The sequence below is a fragment of the Genypterus blacodes genome, unplaced genomic scaffold, assembly GCF_046128005.1.
Source record: "Genypterus blacodes isolate CSIRO-AG114 ecotype Tasmania unplaced genomic scaffold, CSIRO-AGI_Gbla_v1 ptg000039l_1, whole genome shotgun sequence".
In the NCBI taxonomy this organism is placed as follows: domain Eukaryota; kingdom Metazoa; phylum Chordata; class Actinopteri; order Ophidiiformes; family Ophidiidae; genus Genypterus; species Genypterus blacodes.
The window spans coordinates 7093072-7113599 of NW_027466852.1; the positions used below are offsets into that span (position 1 = coordinate 7093072).

The window sequence follows — 20528 nt, forward strand, 5'->3', positions numbered from 1 at the left end:
TCGGTAGATAAAGTAAATCCCACTTCAGCATTTCCCTGATTGACCTTGCGCAATATTTGAACGGAATAAACCAGAGAGAGTCCAGAGGCAAAGCAAGTGTGGGTGGATGTGCAAAACTAAAACACATATTTTAACGAAGTTGTCGAACTCAAATTTGCTCAGTTCAACTTATCGACTAACTTGACTTGAAACGCCGGCGTTCTTGCGATTCCTCAAGTGCCACAGCTGAGATGAGATAGTTTCCTCATCGGGTGCGGGTAGAGGGAGGACAGATGGAAGATATGCAGCGCCGTGATACTCCAGGACCGGGATTTAGAACCACAGAGCTGCACCGTTTATATAACAAGTATATGTTTACAGTGTTGGATGCTTTTAATCTAAACGTGGACACGGAGGCATCTAACTCCCTCTAAGATAGAGCAGACACATAGAGCCAATGTATTTTTAACTTACATCCGCAGTGCTGCTTTAGAAGTTACTGTTTCCTTAATCAGTGCGCCACCATATTGCTCATAAAGGCAGACTTGCTTTATTGGTCATGGGAACTCACTGCATTAAGGCTTTTTTTTTTAGACGCTACTGTGCAGAGTCAGTCTTCTTCTGCACTTCTTCTACTACTTTTCAAACTTGCCTTCAGCACCAACAGGCGGTAACCCTTGTGATGTCATAGAGGCCACCGCCAAAGCCTCTACACAGTTTTGAATAGTTCTCCTTATGACCCGTCAACTGATCTGGACATGGACAACCGCTGTAGTTGCCCCTTTGATAAAAACAAATCTCCAATCTGTTCTATTATTCAATGCATGATTCTTAGTAGCCTCACCCTCCCTTGTTCCTTAAAAGACTCACAGTCACAGCCCTGAATGCCTGGGATTACCGGAGAGCCTGGTGCGTGTGTGACCTGCTTACTCCGGATTCCTTCGCCTGTCAGACTAGGTCGGAGTGTGCCAGGTGGTGTGACCCGGCACACGGAGGGTCCTCGCACTGCTTATAGGCTGACTGGAGGCAGCACATGCTGAGGACTCCAGGGGCCCGGCGGTTCAAGTGCAGGTTACAGTGCATTTGTAGAATAGTAACAAGAAGCTGCTTGAGATGTTGGGAATAGCTCCTGCATCATCCTCATCTTTTGACATTCTACTTACTTGCCGCGTCTCCCAGAAGACATTTCTTTCTATTTTACATTCATTGATGTATTTCTTTGAGAAGCACCTTTTCAAAACCAGTGATTACCATTTTGTTCAGGGTAAAATGGTCAGAAGGGGTTCCAGTGCAAATACTGGAATAAAGTGAAATCAAAACGACAAACAACTTTTTATTCAACACTTTAATAAGGGGGCTTGACCTTAAGTATTATGTGTGTGGTGAGGCCCCCCAGGAGACGGAAAGGGTCTATTTCAGGATTCACTGTGTGTATGTGTGTGTGTGTGTGTGTGTGAGTGTGTGTGTGTGTGTGTGTGTGTGTGTGTGTCTGTGTATAGCCTCTTGTTTCATTGAAAGCACGTAGATCAGATGCACCACGGCCCGTTTTTTACTTCACGCTCTGCATTTGATTTTTGTTGTTCCTTTTGGTTTCTCATCTTTCTCAGGTATCTGCAGCTATTGATCCAGAGTTGAGTGTTGAATGTGCCCTGGCTATGCACCAGAGCGTTTCATGCTCATGCAGTCAATATATCACTGTGTGGCAATAAAACAAAGCTTCATAATAGCCACTGAACAACAAGGCCTGGGTTAATCCTTCATCTAAGCACGCATCTATCAACTCTCTCCACAGTCCCTCGAAATCATGGTCACAACGGCGTCCTGGGGATTGACTTTGACATTGAGCTGGGCAACACGGCCGACGAAGCAAAGGACGACCCAGGTAAACACAACATATATGAGGGGGAGCAGCTACACACACCCATCCGGCAGCAATCAAATAATAATGACAGACGAGTAACATTTGCCACAACAAAACTGACAATCAACCTCCTGCGACGGTGCATAGCTGCAGAGGGAGGGACGTTACAGTGACCAGATGTGTTTTGATTGCACTCCACCAGGAGGTGACACTTGACATCTGGCCGTCCTGTTTAAATAATGGCCCACAGCCCAGAATGCAGTGCCAGACCTATCAACTTTTAATATTATAGCTGCTTGATTGCTTCACTGCTGGAATGATTAATTGATTCATTTAGAAGTGCATCAGTCCTTTGGTCACATGCTACCCAGCACTTGATGCAGAGTTCCTACAACAACAACCAAATAGCTTTAGCAAGGAGATTGAATTCTAACCGTCATATTTGGTCGTTGTGATTTATCGAGTCTAAATTGCATAATGACATAATTAGCTGCTTATTTTGGTTGAGCATGCGTCATCGGTGATCCTCTGTCAAGAGAGACAACGCTCTGAAAATGAACTGAGAAATGTTCTCAGAAATGATGGATGTTATTCTCATCTACAAAACAATTTGTACAGCAAACCATGGATAGCTGAGCGGTTTTCTGCCCTTTATGTTAGTGTCGCATATCTCATGGAAGGACATCAGTCATTGAATATTATGACTCACTGATGTAGCCATACAGCGTTTTATTACAGTGTATGACTCTCATTCATATAAAGGTTATAGAGTATATGTGTGGAGGTATCACACTGTTTCACATCTACACGCCGATGTCAGCGACTCCACTTATGATCTATTTATTTAAGCGCAAGTTCATTTGAGTCTATGCCTCAGTGCATCAGTGCTCCCCCGGATACTTTTACATTACCACACGTCTCATTCTGTTGTTGCGTGTGTCAGAATTAGTTTTCCCTTGAGTCAAGTTACAGATAAACAAGGTTGCCTAAACTGCAGCCTGAAGCGTTTTGTACTTTCTAAGCTGTGTTTGTGCCCAACAGAGTCTGGATATCTGAGCTGTTCCTTTGACGATGGCCTTTGTGGTTGGATCAGGGACAGAGACGGGGATCTGCACTGGGAGACAACTGCTGATCCGTCAGGTTAGTGAAGCAGAGAACCCAACACTTAAAGAAGAACAAGGAAGATTCCTGTATTTACAAAATAAGTCCTGTGCTACTCTGTAATTGTTCCATCTTGTGTTTCAGTGATGGATTTCAACTTTGACAGCCATTAACGCAAAATAGCATTCTGACACAGCCAGGCAATCTATAAACGGTTCCATTTTGTTCTCCTGAATTACAGGTCAAGATGAAAATTACTTCAGGGAAGCAATTTAGCTTTTTTGCATTTTCAGATTACTGTTTAGCTCTACAAAGCGATGCAAATGAGAAGTGGATCACGCCACTGATCGGGTGATACCTGTGGCTCGCATTAAATGGAAACAAGACACTGTTATGCTCCGGGTTCAGAGGAGGAGACGCCTTGGTGAATTATGTTGATAGGACTCTGTAGAGGCAACACACAGACTAAACTGAGCAGTGGACTGGCGCTGTGTCAGTGACACCACAGCTGCTTTACAGTTACTGCCAACCGGTTTAGTTGTGTTTCTGCTCGTGCCTCTCCAGTCAGCCAGACGTTTTCTCATTAGACTCCACCAAGTGCTTTGCCTTTGGGATGGAAAAAGCTTCAATTATGTTGCTTAACATAGGAGGATATTTCCACATTAGGAGGACATTTTTTAATTTGAACAATTTTAATAATGTATTTCTACAAGACGATATGTGTGTGCAATCATTGTGTGGCCATGTATGTGTGTGTGTGTGTGTGTGTGTGTGTGTGTGTGTGTGTGTGTGTGTGTGTGTGTGTGTGTGTGTGTGCGCGTTTGCGTGCAGAGTGGCTCAGTGGCACACAGATATTTATCACACCCCTGTGGTTAACAGCAGTCCTACATGGATCTGCTACATATGCAAAATACAGCAGCATTAATCAGCCATTAGCCAGAAGCAGTCCCGCTTTAAAATTTTTATTACTACAGTATAACTACTGTACCCACTTCATGAATTATTTAAACCTTCATTTTGCCTCATGCAGCTGCTTTATTTAGAGGTGAATACATGTATTACTTGGCCATTTCCACAGGCTCTAATGCACGACACCCGCAAATTCATGGATGATGTGAAAAATGTCTTTGTTTCAGTCATTGTGCAGAACGGAATATCACAGGACCACATACTGTTTCATTTACTGGGCAGAACTGTGTCCACAGTTAAGACTGAAATGTCTTACACCCACACACAACATCCCTTGAAGGACCTTTAGTGGGCCGTTTAGTTGTGTCAAATGAAATGCCACGCCACAGACAGAGAGAGAGAGAGAGAGAGAGAGAGAGAGAGAGAACTATGTGAATCCATCCATGAACTATGTGAATGTAATCAGCTGATTAGTACAGATAAGAAACGGCATTAAACTCTTAGCACAAAGTAACATTAAAATAAATCCCAAGTGACACAGCATCATTGCTTCTCTAGGTGGACAATATCTTACCATCCCTGATGTGGGGAACAAGAGGAGCGGACGAGGGGCGCGGCTGGTCCTCCCTCTGACCCCGCCCTGGAATGATGGCAATCTGTGCCTGTCGTTCCGCCACAAGCTGGCCGGCCACCATGTAGGCATGCTGCAAGTGTTTGTGAAGAAGGAAAAGCAGTACAGTCCAGCTGTCTGGGGCAGGACAGGTGGCAACGGCTGGAGGCACACCCAGATCACATTATGGGGAAAAGGCCTGGAAAGTGTAAGTAAGACCATAAACATGTCATAAAGGATGTCATATATCAGCTGGGAATTTGCTCAACTTTGTAACAGCAATTAAAATACGATATTGGCATTTGCGTTGATAGAAATTGAATCAGTGCAATATAAAAGTAGTGGATCTGCTTTCAACACGTGTTTTCCATCTGTTTATACGTGTATATTATGCTGCTATTCACCAGGTGATCCTGAAGGGGGAGCGTGGGCGAGGCCGGAGCGGAGAGATGGCTGTGGACGACATCACCCTGAGGAGAGGCTCCTGCACAGAGGAGCACAATCTGAGGAGACTCTGACTGACGGAGCAGAGAGAGGCAGAATGAAATCGAGAGGGAGAATCTGCTCAAAGAGAACTGACTCTGATGTGACCCCCCATCCTCTTACTCTGCCTGCCCCCCCCCCACACACACACCGCTGCGCCCCAATTCATACCGTTTCTCTCACTCTCGCTCGCTCCACTCTCCATGAATTTAAAAGAGAAAAAAAACCAGACGGAACTAAATCTCACGGCCGTCTCCCCGGCAGCACGGCCCTCTCGTCTCAGCCTCCGCTCATCCATCACTGTGTTACTCTGAAACCTGCATGTACCTGCTTACCATGGAAATGTCCTCCGCCTAACACAGCCCTGTCAGCTTTCCTGCCCCGCCGCCGAGAGACCCACTTTCTCTTCATTTCTTCCCAGGGAGAGGATCATTCTCTCACTTAGGAGTCTGATTTGCCTTGCTCTGATCCGTTACCCACAAAACATTGTTTTTTATATCCTATATGTTAGAACGTGAGCTCAGCAAACCTTCACCTTTCCTTTGTTTCTTTCTCAGCGTTTGAGACTTAATTGGAATTCAAATTAGATAGAAATACACAGCGAACGAACAACATAGAGAAAACAAGTGTTTGGTGTTGGTATCCGTCTAAAGCACAGTCTGTAAAGCAGCAGCTCATCTTTTGTCTTTACAGTATTTCAGAGATTGGCTTGATACAATAGAGTTTGAGAAGGTAACATACTTTCCACCATGATCTATTATTTGAGGCTCCTAAAGTTGTTTAATGGCTCTGCGATCGTGTTCTTCAAATACTTGAAATGTGTCGAGCAGAATCAACGCGTGATCTTTGACACTCACAAACCAACAGTTACTATTATACAGTATGTGCTTTGTTATATTAAGTGCAGTTTGTTACAAAGACAATACCAACGATTTTTTAGGCTTTCCGCAAATTGTATTATTGTAAATGTAGTTGTGTGTATATACTCTGAAGATCTATGATGCCATTCGTTGTGTGGTTTATACATTCTGTAAATTCATACATAAATATTGATTGACAAGGATAATTCAGAACGGACAAGGTTTCAACTTTGAATTAAAGGTGGTGAACACAGATGGAATCCTTGTGTAGAGCAAAGGTGTGTTTAACGTGCATAAAGTGTTTATGTTCAAGTGTTACGTTATATTATGTCTGTGACTTTGCCGAGCACATTGTTGCATATTTACGCTGTGATAATGAAGGGCATCAGTGGGAAATTGACGGTGTTCTGTATGCATGGGTGCATTCGCCACATTCAGCTTATTGCAGACCTGTATGTAAATAAAAATACATTTGACTGATTTGACACAAAGCATCTGTTTTCTTTGCTCTTGCGGCTGCTTCTAACAATAATTAATTGTGATAGGAATTTCATTATTAATTACATGTGAATCCAGAAATTGCATTTTTCCTTGACATGCATTCACATTTCTAATTTATTTAAATGTGTTTTCTATTCATTATTTCGTTTTTTCTCTTATTGTTCCAGTTTCAGTCATTATTGAATCATTTATCAGGCACGCATCAATAACATTTGTGAAAGATGAATATCTGAGAGAGAAGCATGTGTGCTCAGTGGCATACACACACACACACACACACACACATACACACACAAACATGCACAAAACCAGTAGTTGTAATTTTATAGATCCAGAGTTTTGTCAGGATAGGATTGTAGAGGTGTAGACGTGGGCGTGAATAGGAAAATTGAAGGGTCAGAATTGACGTCACACTGGGAGAGGGGTGTGACTCACCTGGGCCCCTGACCTGGAGGGTCTCTGGGAGGTTGGAGTGAAGTCACCGGGTCCAGCAGCAGCAACCCTGAATGATACACTTTCTACTTGCAATCTATCTTTTTGTTATAGATATTAAATAAAGCCTGAATTACCAAAACGAGGAGAGCGGGCTAAGCTGGAGCGGCAACGAGCGAGGGGAGCTGAAAGGAGTCACGCCTGAGTCACGCCTGAGTCCCCCCCCCCCCACACACACACACACATCTACCTACAATATAAATATTAGGCAAAATCCATAATGTACCATATTTTCATTTTTTACTTGATGCATTTTCTTCATCCAAACGTGTGGTAATAGCAGATACACATTGCATGGATCATTGTCATTCAAAACAAAACAGCTCATTATGCAGGGAAAAATATAGGAACCAGACTCTCAATTTCTCCACAAACACAAATTAGACATAAACTGTCATCTGCCCGTGGCTCAGTATTTGTGATGCTGGGCCTTGTGGATTTTTCTCCAGGACAGAAATGACTTTGCTACTTGAAGAAGCTGTCAATGAGTACAATGAGAAAGTAATGATGACGATGATGAGTGAGTGAGTGGACAATTTTAGGCTCTTTACACACTCTCTCTCTCCCTCACACACACAGTAAATTAATGTGTTTTTTTTTCTCTCAAATACAGTTTTCAGTTTTGATATTAGATCTCTCCCCTGACAGATCATTCTCCACAACCCTGTCACTGACCTGTGATGAAATGGCACACAATTTTCCTTTTGCTTCAGAAAGGCTTATTTGGGACACAAAGAACAAGCACAAGTCTCTTTATCAAGATAAAACACCGCGGCTGAAAGAAATCTAGAGGGAAGAGGCAATTGTGAAAACAAATGTCTGTACTTGTCTATGTGCGCGCGTGTGTGGGTGTCAGAGAGAGAGAGAGAGAGAGAGAGAGAGAGAGAGAGAGTGAGAGAGAGAGCCTTCAACACAGTCAATAAAGGGAAATCAAACGCACTGTATTTTGTTTGTGTCAAAAGAAAAGGCCTCCAGTTGAATGAAGCGAGAGACCTTCACAGTCTGTAATTCTAACATGGAAACAAAAGATCAATTTCTGCTAATGTTCCATTTAAGAAAATCAAAAGGAGGCAATGAAGGATGAACAAAGATCTGACAGAATGTTGCTCATGTCCTTGATCAGAGTGCATGTTTAGGGACAGGGCACAATAGATCTAGAATGTAGCTTTGGGAAAGCTTGTTTCATCAGACCTGAGGCCATATGGTGTGGACACTCAGGGGAAGAGTGGGAACGAACTGCCAAATGATCACCATATGTTGGAGAGCTGGCTTAGATAATGGATGCTGACAGACATGCCAACAAAGACAGAGCAAAGTGTCAACTGATGTGTTGGTTGGAATGTTGGCGGGGAAAATGAAATGAAAGCATCACTGCAGACAAACATTTGCTATAAGGGAGCTTTAGGACAAACCTCTGACAGCGAAGGAACGGAAATGAGCTCAGACAACAAGGAGGTCAGCGGTCATTACGGCAACAATCCAATGTCCTGATGGTGGATACTGGTGATGAGGGAGTTTGCCATGCTGACAAAGAGGCCTTGCACATTTAATTGACTCTGGCCACTCAGCAGAGCGCAGCTGACTGAGGCAGGAAGGCGGCACGGACAAAACCCCGCAAGTAAGGGGTTTGGAGAGGATAAAAGAGATCGAGAGAGGAATGTCATAAACACTGAAAGTGAAGGGAGCACTTTGACGACGTTCTAAGCCTGGTGGACATGCCCTGTGGTCAGATTTGGGGATGATTTTGGCAGAAGTCAGTGTTGCAGTGTTAAAGCTCCTCAGTGGCAATGTACTGGGAGTGAACGAGGTCTGCTGCGAAATACTAGGCCGTCACGTCTCTTCTCTTGATTCTGCCCCATCTGAGGTAGGAGGAAGTCGCCTTAGAGATCCTCTCCACACTCGTTTTAAGCCTTGGAAGAAGGCAGGATGAATGCAGCAGGGATTTGATTCTGGCCACAGATTAGTCGATAATGTGAAAACCTCAACCAATCCAAAATGGCAGAATTATAAACTACAAATCCGAGATTGGAGATAGAGATCATGTAATTTTCTGCATGGGCAGAAAATTACATTCCAGTTAAAAAGTAATGAGTGGGATAGCACTTAGATAGAACAAAGTTATGAGTTGACAAAAAAATGAAGTGTTCAAGCCAACATTTTATGACAAATTCAAATTTTATAGCAATTTTAATTTCACATGCACATAATGAATGCATCATGTACACATACAAGAAGAAGAAATGCCAAACTCATACAGATGTTGGTAGATAATACAATACAGAACACACACACACACACACACACTCACACCCACAGACACACACACACACACACACACACACACACACTCACACCCACAGAAACATACACACACACACACACACACACACACACACACACACACACACACACACACACACTCACACCCACAGACACACACACACACACACACACACACACACACACACACACACACACACACACACACACACACACTCACACCCACAGAAACACACACACACACACACACACACACACACACTCACCCCCACAGACACACACACACACACACACACACACACACACACACACACACACACACCACATACCTACATATCATAATCAACATACATGATGATCGTTAATAACCTCCTTACACACACTCTGCCCATCTCATGTGCTTCTTGACTCATTCAACTTCACAAGCATTTCAGCAGGCATTTGTTGTGATGAATAAATCAACCAAGGGCTATGCATAACATAAAAATGATTATGGTTGGAGGAATGACTCAATCAAATTTCAACATCGGCAAATGTCCATCACTATCCAGCACATCATGGTGGACACAGCACGAAGGTAGTCAGTAAATAATGGAAAAGAGAAAGAAATTGTTCAATTTGTACACATCCTATCTATGTGTTACACACGGTGGTGGTTTTACTTTGTGTTACAGTCTACACTCAGAGCACAGCATGTTCATGATGATTGGTTTTTAAAGTAAAATCAACAGCATATTCCATTAAAAACAGACCTTGTTAATAGTGGAGTAAAGGAGTTGGCACCTTGCAGTTTTCAAAGGGCCACGCTATTTTCCATCTTTGCCGGGTCTAAGCATGTGTACGGCACTTCCAGACCGATGTTTCTGGCTGTGATAACTGCACTTAAATCTTCAAGCTCGCCTTGGAAATCATGTATCAACTGAAGGGGAAACTCCTCGTTGAAATGCTCCTCTGGGTAATTGCCGAGAGCAATCTGGTGAGATCAAGATTATGTTTAGTCTTATATTTAGTTTTTTCTTATTGTAGCTGTATACATTCAAAATAAAAGAAATTTATATGAGCACTTACAAAGTCACTGGACTGCTTGCTGAGTAGCCACATGACGGCCATGCCATGAACTGTTGTTTGGACATCAGGCAGAGTCTGCAGCAATGTGGCTTCACTTGCTTTCCCTTTAGTGGTGGGTGGAGGACCTTGTAAGGAAGTTGGAGTGTTTGGCATCCAGCCACCGTAGTCAAACTATAATGAATGAATGAGTAATAAAAAGAATTACAAGTTTAAAACCAGTCATTTGAAGCAATATTGATAGAAGAATGTTGTCATGCTCTTAAATGTGTGATTACAAAATAAATCCAGTTGGCAAAATATACTCTGTGATGCAGTATATTGTAATGTTATCAAAACCATCCCGCTATTGAAATTATAATTGCGATGAATGGAAAAATTCACCTGTCCAGTGTTGACAGCAGAGTGTTGGCCTGAGCAGGTGAAAATCACCATAGTGACAAACTTCACCAGGTCAGCCACGGCACTAAATGCCTGAGGAACTCCTGAAATCAGAGGGAATGAACAGACCTGCATATAGATGACATTTTCACAAGTCAATCACGTGTGAGTCATTCATTAGCTAATGCTGCGGCTCACCTGTACTTGCTTGGGAAAGGAATCCATGTTCATATATGTCCTGAATCCATGCCTGGAGTTCCTTGTCTTCCTTGACCTGGGTGTCATTCTTATAGTAGTAGTCGAGCATTCTCTCCACAAACCTGTAAGAAATCGGAAAGGTAAGTATGAATTCTCACAGACTTAAGCATTTTAAGCTACCTGAGAGACAACCTTTCAATCCTGCTTTAAAAAGCAGATGTTGAAGAATGGACAGACCTTTTCCTTTAACTCAGTCTCTAAGTAACTAAGTCTCACTACTTCCCGAACTCAATTATCACTCTTTTAGTCTAAATTCAACTTTGTGTTGGACATTTTGGGTAGCGTTCTTCCCATCCAGCCGATGTGTGTGATGTAGAGCAACTACTGGCAAGCTTGTTTGCCCTATATGGTGGCCCTGGCTGCAGCAGGAGAACACTTTACTTACGTTGCACACATACACAACTGGTTAAGAGTAAGTCGGCTAAAACTGCAGCTGAGACGATTTTCCTACGATTTTCTTCTACACTGTCAAACTAATTAGGACCATGCATTAGAATATGTGTGGAGTACCTGTGGATGATATCCCACAGCTTCAATCCATCATCCCTGTAGTAGAAGTTTGGCACAGACTCCAGTCCACGTTCAGCAATGTCGTCTTTAATGCAGAGGGAGCTGTAGGTCAGAGAGGACGTGGCTCGCCTCAGGATTTTGATCATTCCCTTTCCACCAGAAGCTGCATACTAAGACACATTCACAAGCGTGATGCTCCTTAATTGACAGTATAAAGAGTTACTGTATGTTTAATTGTTTTGGTAATATTTTTCAGCTGTGTGTTGCTCTTACGAGTGTGAAGGCACCCTCTTTGGATATAAGCTGACATCTAGCTTTGGTGTTGATTTGGAAAGTGTAGCGAGTGTGAGGGATGAGGAGCTGAGGGAAAGAGAACACTCTCTTAACATGATGTTTACTTATCTATTTTTTGAGTCAGAATTATTGAAGCGATATCAAGCTGCTAAGTTCAGTAGATTCATTCCACTGACCTTGTACAGAGGATGCACCATGGGCACATTGCGCTTCAGTGAGACAGCAAACACCTCAGCCAGCAAATGAGTGCGCAGCAGGTGAACAGTGAGTTGATGCTCATTGAAATCTGCACTCCGCACGAAAATCTTGGCCATCAGCCAGTCATACTCAGAATCAGTGGGAAAAAAGATGGGGTTGTCTTCTGCAGGCTCCTGCTTCAGCTGCAGCAGGAGTAGAAAGAGGGGTTTAATTGCACAATTCATCAACCTTGGTTCACAATGCTTTTAGAAGAATGTTGTTTGCAAATTCTGTATAGTTTTGATCAGGTTGGCGTATTTGTCTATGCAGTTTAAATCTGACACCGTTCACCCACAACTACAGTATAATCAATCTGTAGGAACACAGTTTGCCCAGCCGTGTGCTGAATGTTCTCGAGTATATACAGAAAATTGATAAATACCTACAGCACGCCTTCAGTTGACAATGTTAAATCGCGCCTGTATTTTTGGCTTGTTTTTTATGCTTATAACTCTTTACAAACACATCACAGAAACACAGCAAACGTCACATTTGTTCTAGAGACCTTCACCATGAGATTCCATGTGTTGAAATGGTCTGAATCTGTACCAAATTTCATGGGATTGACACTGAATTGGGACAGTACTGTCTCAACTAGGGGTGGCCTTGGCTCACACCGGAAGGAGTTGATTGATACTTGTGAGTAAATCTCACCTGAATAGCAATTGGCAACAGTTTATCATCAGCAGTCTTGTGGAGCAGGACGAGAGGAGCCATCAGGTACTGCTTCTTACCATGGATGACATTTGTCTCCACTCCATCCAAACACTTGTAGTCACACAAGTAGATGTTGCCTTTCTGTTTAAAATAACAAACCATGTTTGAAATATTGAATTGAATGTGATAATAGACAGAGAAAACATCTTTATGGAAGAAGAATTGGCATAAAGTTTAATACAATCACCTTCACTTCCTCAGCTAAGATATGCTGACCGTGGAGAAAAACCATGTCATCAGTAACGGGAAAATTCTTTGGCAAGACTGAACAACGTTGGATCATCGAAGGGTTGAGTCCGTTGAGAAACTGGGAGCTGAATAAAGCATCATCTCTCCAGTGTTCCTGAACATAGTCTGAAAAAAAAAAGGATTTCACCTTCAGTTTGTGGAAAACTGTAGACTAGAAAATAATTAGCTTGCCACTGATGTCATCTTGAATAACTGTGAAAGAAGCTGTCAAGAACTGTGCTGAAGTTAGTACATGCAGTATGTCATCAGCAAAGAATAACACACAAGGTTCAGCAAAGTTACAGTTTCTTATAATTTCGTATGCACCACATGAACCAGATTTTCAAATATGTATTCAAACTTTCTCTATAAATGAATATGCATGACCCACTCGTGACTCGGTAAAACTTCTAATAATCAATAAAGTATTTTCTGTCGCAATTTGAATATCTAACATAATTATATTTAAAGATTACCTGATATCTTAGTGCTTTTGCAGGTGAACACTTTGCGAATATCATCAAAAGAAGTCCAATTATCCTTGCAGTTACGCAGTACCTCCAACTCCAGCTCCGTGATCCTATAAAATAGAAACAAATGCATTTAAAAAGAAAAGTAGATAGATAATAATTTAATGATAAGAAAAGAAGTAAATTGGCAGACAGATGGAGAAAGATGGTATAGAGTATTTGAGCATTTTGTAGTGTATAAAAGAATATGTTAACTTCACCCCTCAGCTGCAGTGAAGTCAAACTCTGCAATCTTGGTTAAAGAGAAGAGGTCATCACAAGGTAGATTAACAGTAGTGCCTTTTTTTATGCAATGGGGGATTCCCTGTTCATACACATCCCACCTGGGGAAATAAACAGAGAGGAATGATGAATGATGCATATTCAAATTTAATATTGCAAGTTTCCTTTTGGGGAGCATATTAAAGCAACATGAGTAAACTCTCACTGGTAGTCGTTCCCTCTCTGTTTCAGTTCCTTTTCCCTGCAGTACATGCCAACACCAAGTTTGTCTTCGAAGACTCTCAGGGCTAAAAAGAATGAAACCAAGATATGCACATATAAGCCATAAACCTTCTGTGGTCAGAGATGGCAGACATAAGCAACATTGGTATTTGCCAAAAGTTACAAAAGTGAGAAGGGCACAAAACCTTTTGTTAGCATTCACAATTATGTCTACTGGTATTTTTAAATTGACTACATCATATCTTCACATATAATCTTCACAGACACAGCCGATGCCTTAACACAAAAGGGTGGTTTGTGTGTTCCTACACTTGTTTCTGGTTATGTAGCAAATTTGAAGTTCATAGATAAAAGAAATCCGGTTCTATTGGTCCCATTGTGAGTGCAAAACACACAGTCTCCCAATGCTCCATCTACAGGCTGAACCTAATATTCATCACGGCAAAAACTGAAGAGGTGACCTTAAATCACTGAACCTACAAGAAACCAATTGGGGCTGTATGCTGATGGGCAAGCTTTGTATCAGATATTGTGTCAGGACAAAGGCGTTGTGCTCGATTTGGGTATGAAGCTGTGACCAAGTGCGTATACTTGCAGTTGTTGGCTTCTGTTGGTGTCTAAGTGTGTTTCTTGCTTTGAATACTGGCAATTTTGTGAGCTTGGATGGTGAAAGAAAAAGTTTAAAGTTCTTGTGTGTTATATTTAGTATTTTAAAGTCCGACAGCTATGATTGTTGACACAGTAGAATTTTTTTTTGTAAATCTACCAAAGAAAATGCTGAACCTGTTGAGACCAAGATTTGAGAGTAGTCATAGTAACGAAAGTGGACATTGTCTTGTTGACGTCTCAAGCTGGTCTCCCTCTCCACTAGAGGGAGACACAGTTGGCTTGCATCGGGAGTGAGATTGAATCAACAAAACTAGCTAGCAACAGAAAGATTGAGATGTTGAATCTTTCAGACACTCGAACTCCAGGCCTTTCATTCCGTGGATGTATCCAAATCAATGGAACTTAACAAACATGAAATCACTTAATCAGTGTTAACCTGAATGCTAGATCACTGTTTGCGCCCCACCCCACCTGGTGTAGACGCAGTGGTGCCAGCCTGTGCATTTTCAAGTAAACTAGTTTCAATTTTGTAGCAGCTGTGGCATTCAATACAGCAAAGTTATAGCATGAATTCCTTCTTCTAACTGACGTCGAGTGAGAGAATTCAAATACAATTAATACATTCAAATCACAGACCAGAAGAAGATCAAAAAACAAAAATAACCGTCAAAACCAGATATTTGGTTCAAACTCCATCAATCTACTCACAAAATCCGAGTGTCCCATTTTTATATCAATCATTAGTAGGAGTCAAAGAGTCTCTTAATTGAGCCCTATTGAGCCCCATTCCTTTTCACTGGAGGCTTCAGAAACAAAACCAGTTGGCTGGAAAATGCACCAACTGGTGCTTTTGTGCCTGGAACAGGTAGGATGTTATACAAATGTTATAATTGGGTTTATATGTAAAGAAACCACAAAATGTATCCTTTAAGTGAATCTAATTCGATGGGATTTGCAATATGGAAAGACTTGGAATTACTTGCCTAGATATGGAGAAGATAAGAGAATAAACTAGTAACAACTCAATTTTATTGCATAATGTTTACAAACCTTTTCCCTCTCTGAACATGTGGCTTTTGTTGTCAATGAACCAGTGGTAGATGGGAAAGTTGTAGGTCTCTCCTACAGGGGATTCGACCTGCACCTTAGCAGGGAACCAGTGGTCTTCTGGAAGCAGTAGGTGAGGCTGTTTGTCTAACTCAATCAGCACCAGTTTACCAAGGGAAGCAGGGCAGGTCACAATGAAGCTGGACGTCTGTATAGAGAAATGACAGAGTGAGTTTGGTATCATTCTTATGGAGACATAAGTCATTTTGATAACCAAGAGATAAGCTATCTATGAATGTCTCATTAGTTGTCATGCAACTGAATGCAGAATAATACAAACACTTACCAACCAGTAGCCCTGTAGTAAATGCCAGTTTGAAGCCAGATTATAGTTCAGAATGTGGATTATAATGTAGTGTTATCCTCTGCTAGTCAGACTTAGTGAGATCCTTCTTGATCGTTTCTTGCTTACTCTGTCCATAGAGTCAATCTAAACTGAGGATAGCCAGCACTACTGATGTTTGTTTTATTTTCATATTTATCCTCTTGGTGATCAGTAGGATTTGCAACAAATGATGAATTGCCTGTAGCTATATGATACCAGGCTCGCATTGTGATCTGACCTCTGGTATCAGTCCTTTTCCCATTGTTTATCTGGGTCTGGTTCGCACAGGCAGCGTGCTAAGCAAAGTAACCGAGGCCCTGGCCACCTTCACCATAATGTGGAGAAACACGAGACAGACCAGAGTTCACATACACTATAATCCCTCCAGCATATGCATGTTCCACTTGGTCTCCTCCCAGTCGGGTGTGTCTGGAACACTTGTCTTAGGAAATGTCCAGGAGGTATCTTTATATCTACGTGAACCACCACAGCTGAGTCCTTTTTAACATAAAGGAGCAATGGTTCTACTCCTAACTGATCACCCTATCCCCAAGGGTGAGCCCCAACACCGCATAGAAAACTCATTTCATTTCTGCGATCTCATTCTTTTTGTCACTAATGAAATCTCCAGAATGACCAGAGGAATTATTTGGAATGTAAATCGACCGCTAAATTGAGAGTTTTGCTATCAGGCTAAGCTTTCTATTTACACGTGACAGTTCGTCTTGCATCCACATCACTGTGGAAGCTGCACCAAACCACCTATCCATCTAATACCCTCACTAATGAACAAGACTCCAAGATTCTTTTACTTCTAGTAGCAACTCATTCAAAACCTGGAGAGAACAATACACTATTTCCTAGGAGAGAACACTCTAAAACACAAACTGAGTTTAGATACCTTTCCTGCCTTCTTAAAATAGATTAGTAAAACCAAGTATTAACACCTATACACATGTATGTATGACAGTTGTGTATGATTTTAAGTATAAGAGCAATACTAAGAGTGGCTTTAATACATACCGGCCCTGATCTTCAACACCTTGTGACACACACTGCAGTCACATTCAGACACACTGTAAAGCTTTTTAGCGATGGACAAAAACTGAACAATGACACAGGATACTGCATCACCAAAATTGAACACTTTTCACAAATGATCAACTGATTTGCTAAAACCTTTTTTTATAAAATGGTTAAAAAACAACAACATTGTGGATTCCCAGTAACATCAATTAGACTTAAATAACTTACTGGTCCGTTGTCGAATGCTGCAGTCATTGTATGGCATGAGAGATGGGTGCGGTCACTCTCTCCATCTTCACCAAACAGCTTAACGAAGGTTTTGTTGAAGGTTGTGGCATCATAAAGGTCGCCAGTAGTTACAATCACTTTATATTCCATCATTCTCACCTACAGGAGCAGATAATATGTATTTTGCTAAATGTTATTGCATAAAAGGTTGAGGGTGGTGCCAACATAGTGAAATCAGTGGAAACAGGTAAAATTGTGTAAAGAGGAAAAACAAAGTTATTGCATCAGAATTGGTTTTAAACTATAAAATCATTTTGATTTGCAACTAATGATAACATAAAAACTTCCACAAGATGTATTAATTAAATGAACATTTTCCCTGCAGCATATTTCTTACCTTTTTGAGATACCCAGAAGTTCCTTAACCTTTGTTGTGGTGTGGCACTATGTAGATAAAGTTGAATTGGAAGTTGAATGCACAGTTGTCTACGACTTGGCTTGTGGTTGTGTCCTTGTCAGGTCTGAAACCTCGTTTCAGCGGACAAATGTAAATCGGAGTCAGCAATTCACGGGAGAGTAATCTCTCTTCATGAGTTTTACTTGCAAGGAGTGAGCAGCTTCCAGTAAAGGCAGCTTCCTCTCACTGAGGACCACTCAGTGAGTTCTCATCTTTTATTGTCAAACAACAGGATGTCAGTTCTGGTGGGGTATTTGTGCCACCCTAATACTGAGAAGAACAGTTCACGATCTGGTAAGGTCAAAGGACGTTTCCTCTAACAGATGCAGATGTCTGGTTACACTTCCTCTTATCAAATGCAATGTCAGGGGACACAGTATGATAACATGTATATACAAATTCTCTTACATTTCCCTCCTGCTTATCAAGTTTCTTCTCGCGATTTTCGGTGCAGTCATCATTTTAAACAGCTCATTAAACACGTGTGTCAGCGAGTGCAGTATCGTCTCAGTACTGGTTCCCACAAGTGGAGTCATCCCGGGTGAGGAGCTTGGCATACACCTCACTTTGGTCAAATAGTAGGACGTCACCCACTGTGGAGGAGACCATGCGACGCACCGCAACCCTAGCACAGGGGACAACTCAGCAGGTACAACCGACCGTCTGACCAGAAACCCACTAGAGGTTTCAGGGATCTGCCGATTACTTCACCGACGTTCAGGTGAGCCACTCTATGTGCTGACTCCCCTTTGTAGTCGGACTTCCCCCTTTGAGCTCTGGTCCAGAAGTCGTTGTTTTTTACAGTGGGAGAGGTGGATCCACGATGATCGTTCTGCAACTTTCACTGCCGTGGGCGTGGTCAGCAACACCTGGTATGGTCCCTCCCACCTAGGAGAAGACCACCATTTTCTCTTGGAGACTTTTATCAGGATCCAATCACCTACTGCAACTGGAACATAACCTGCCTGTAAGGGGAGAGGATCTTCTGGCATTTTGTTAGACGCAACAACATCTCGTGTGTTAACACCTTCCTCATGTAGTCAACTAAGTCTTCCTCTTCTGCTGGGGCATTTGGAGTTAACTGAAACTCAGGTATTCGGTACGGTCTTCCGTACAGAAGTTCAAACGGTGTTAACCCTGTGTCTGCATTTGGTGTGATATGCATGTACAATTTTACCAGTTCTAAACAATAATCCATGTTTTACCCGTTTGTTCCATACTTTTCTTTAATCTGCTTTTCACTGTTCCATTTGTTCTCTCCACTAAGCCTGCACTTTGTGGATGATAAGCGCAGTGATTTTGTAAATTTATCTGTAGTTTTGCCCCTACATTCTTAATAATTTCGTTTACAAAGTGTGAACCATTATCACTATAGACTGTTTTTGGAATGCCATATTTAGGGATTATGTCTCTGCATAATGCTTTGGCAACCGTCATTGCATCTGCGGATCCCGTTGGGTATATTTCAACCCATTTAGTGAAAGGGTCTATTATGACTAAGCAGTACTTTTTCCCTTCACACCGATTCAGCTCAATAAAATCCATATGAATCGTTTGAAATGGATATTGTGGGGTAGGGAATTGTCCTCTTTTAGGTCTCATATTCCCTTGAGGGTTGTGTCTTGCACACGCTGGGCAGGCTAAACCAAAACATTTTTGTATATTGATTAAAGCCATATGTTGTATATGTTTGTTGTACCATATGTACCATCCCTCCTGTTGAGACATGGCAAGGCCCATGGCTCAAGACAGCCGCCCATTTGAATACATTTTTTGGAAGGATTGGTTTGCCTACTGGTCAGTAATAGATGTTGATGTGCGTAGTTCATGGTTACATGCAGTTCGGACGCATCATGCACTGTTTGTGGGTGTTTTAGATAAGTTCTGGCGAACTGTATCAGTTGTTCTGGTGTACATGTTGGCGGGCCAGGGAGCAAATCAAGTGACCACCAGTAAGTTGGACATTCTGTTCCCTCCATTACAAAACATCCGCCTATTACTTTACTTTCCTGTTTGACCATCATATTGCCGTCCTCCAGATACAATTTAAGTTGTGATCCAAATCTTTTTTGACAATGGTTCCAAGGTTGTGGCCCCGTTAGCAGATTTCATTACTAAACGGTCCCGACAGCACTTTTCCCGGAATCGGATATCTTATGACGGTTCTACTGGCTCCCGTCACGTAAGAATGTTACTTTACTTTACTTTACAATGATAGAGTCACTTCTGGTTTTTCTTCCCCCCACAGAAAAAGTTCCTCTAAATGTAACACCTCCCTCTCTTCCTCTCTCTCTTTCCCAGTTTCATCTTCACTTCCCTGTTCTTTCTTAGCACTGCTAGCCCGGTTGGATTTCGCCGATAGCCACGCGCCCGATGTCTGGTCTTTCCGCAATTGTGACAGCCTGTCATTTGGTCCCCATCACAGTTACGCGCTAGGTGACCTGTCTTACCACAATGGAAACATACATTCTGTTTGTCCTGCCTGCTTTGGCCTCTTCCTCCCCCACTCAGTTTTGCAACAACAATTTCCCATTTTCACTTGCATGCGCATGAGCAGCATACGACTTAGTTCAACTAATCACTTTATGTTGGCACCTTTCGAAAAAGGTTTCGGGTCACTCGCTGCTTCAGTCGTATTTCACTCCTTTCATACAACACACATACAATTCATCAACCAAAATACTTTCACAATGTTGTCCGCGACAACTATAAGAACTTTGTTCTTATGTGGTTTCTCAAACCACCTCTTTTAGCGCTATTTTCTGTTCCTCAAACTCCTATAGGTTTTCTTCTATCGTGACCTCGTCATGGTAAGACTTATACTCACCTGAGATGTGCTGATTTTCTCTGTTCAAAAATTCAGATCCCGTCACCCCAACATCGTCAGGACGGACCTTCGGATTTCAACCGGCCTCACTTTCCCCGAATTTCAGCGGTGGAGGACTTTGATGTGGTCACCGTCGGTCGCCCTGACGATGTTCAGGAATCTTGGGATCCGGCTCGAAGGACCAATTAAATGTCAGGTCTGAAAACTCG

General features: G+C 42.1%; 2 protein-coding genes across 3 annotated transcripts in view; one reads left to right on the plus strand and one right to left on the minus strand.

The window, feature by feature from the left end:
• npnta (nephronectin a) overlaps positions 1 to 6283 on the plus strand; it is a 38787-nt gene extending 32504 nt beyond the window's left edge. For both annotated transcript variants that reach the window (XM_076147914.1, XM_076147915.1), the window contains 4 exons: positions 1772 to 1861; positions 2882 to 2980; positions 4409 to 4668; positions 4868 to 6283. In XM_076147914.1, the coding sequence (XP_076004029.1) occupies positions 1772 to 1861; positions 2882 to 2980; positions 4409 to 4668; positions 4868 to 4978 (560 nt within the window). In that variant the 3' untranslated portion in view covers positions 4979 to 6283. The remainder of the gene's footprint in view (positions 1 to 1771; positions 1862 to 2881; positions 2981 to 4408; positions 4669 to 4867) is intronic.
• A 2650-nt stretch (positions 6284 to 8933) lies between these two features.
• LOC142996910 (polyunsaturated fatty acid lipoxygenase ALOX15B-like) lies at positions 8934 to 17792 on the minus strand. The gene is made up of 15 exons (XM_076148036.1): positions 17433 to 17792; positions 17036 to 17194; positions 15400 to 15604; positions 13724 to 13805; positions 13497 to 13619; positions 13243 to 13346; positions 12726 to 12892; positions 12476 to 12619; positions 11761 to 11964; positions 11564 to 11650; positions 11291 to 11460; positions 10721 to 10842; positions 10526 to 10626; positions 10145 to 10315; positions 8934 to 10049 (listed from the first exon to the last, which is right to left on the minus strand). Exons 2-15 carry the CDS (start codon positions 17186 to 17188, stop codon positions 9870 to 9872), a joined length of 2013 nt encoding a protein of 670 aa, XP_076004151.1. The 5' UTR covers positions 17189 to 17194; positions 17433 to 17792; the 3' UTR covers positions 8934 to 9869.
• Between the last annotated feature and the right edge of the window lie 2736 nt (positions 17793 to 20528).

What these genes read in the sequence shown, in the direction of transcription:
- LOC142996910 (XM_076148036.1), bottom strand. Translation starts at nt 17,188, where the DNA reads ATGATGGAATATAAAGTGATTGTAACTACTGGCGACCTTTATGATGCC. An exon ending in CAGAGAGGGAACGACTACCA is followed by an intron (nt 13,620 to 13,723) that starts GTGAGAGTTTAC and finishes TTATTTCCCCAG; the next exon opens with GTGGGATGTGTATGAACAGG. An exon ending in AAGAGGGTGCCTTCACACTC is followed by an intron (nt 11,461 to 11,563) that starts GTAAGAGCAACA and finishes AATGTGTCTTAG; the next exon opens with TATGCAGCTTCTGGTGGAAA.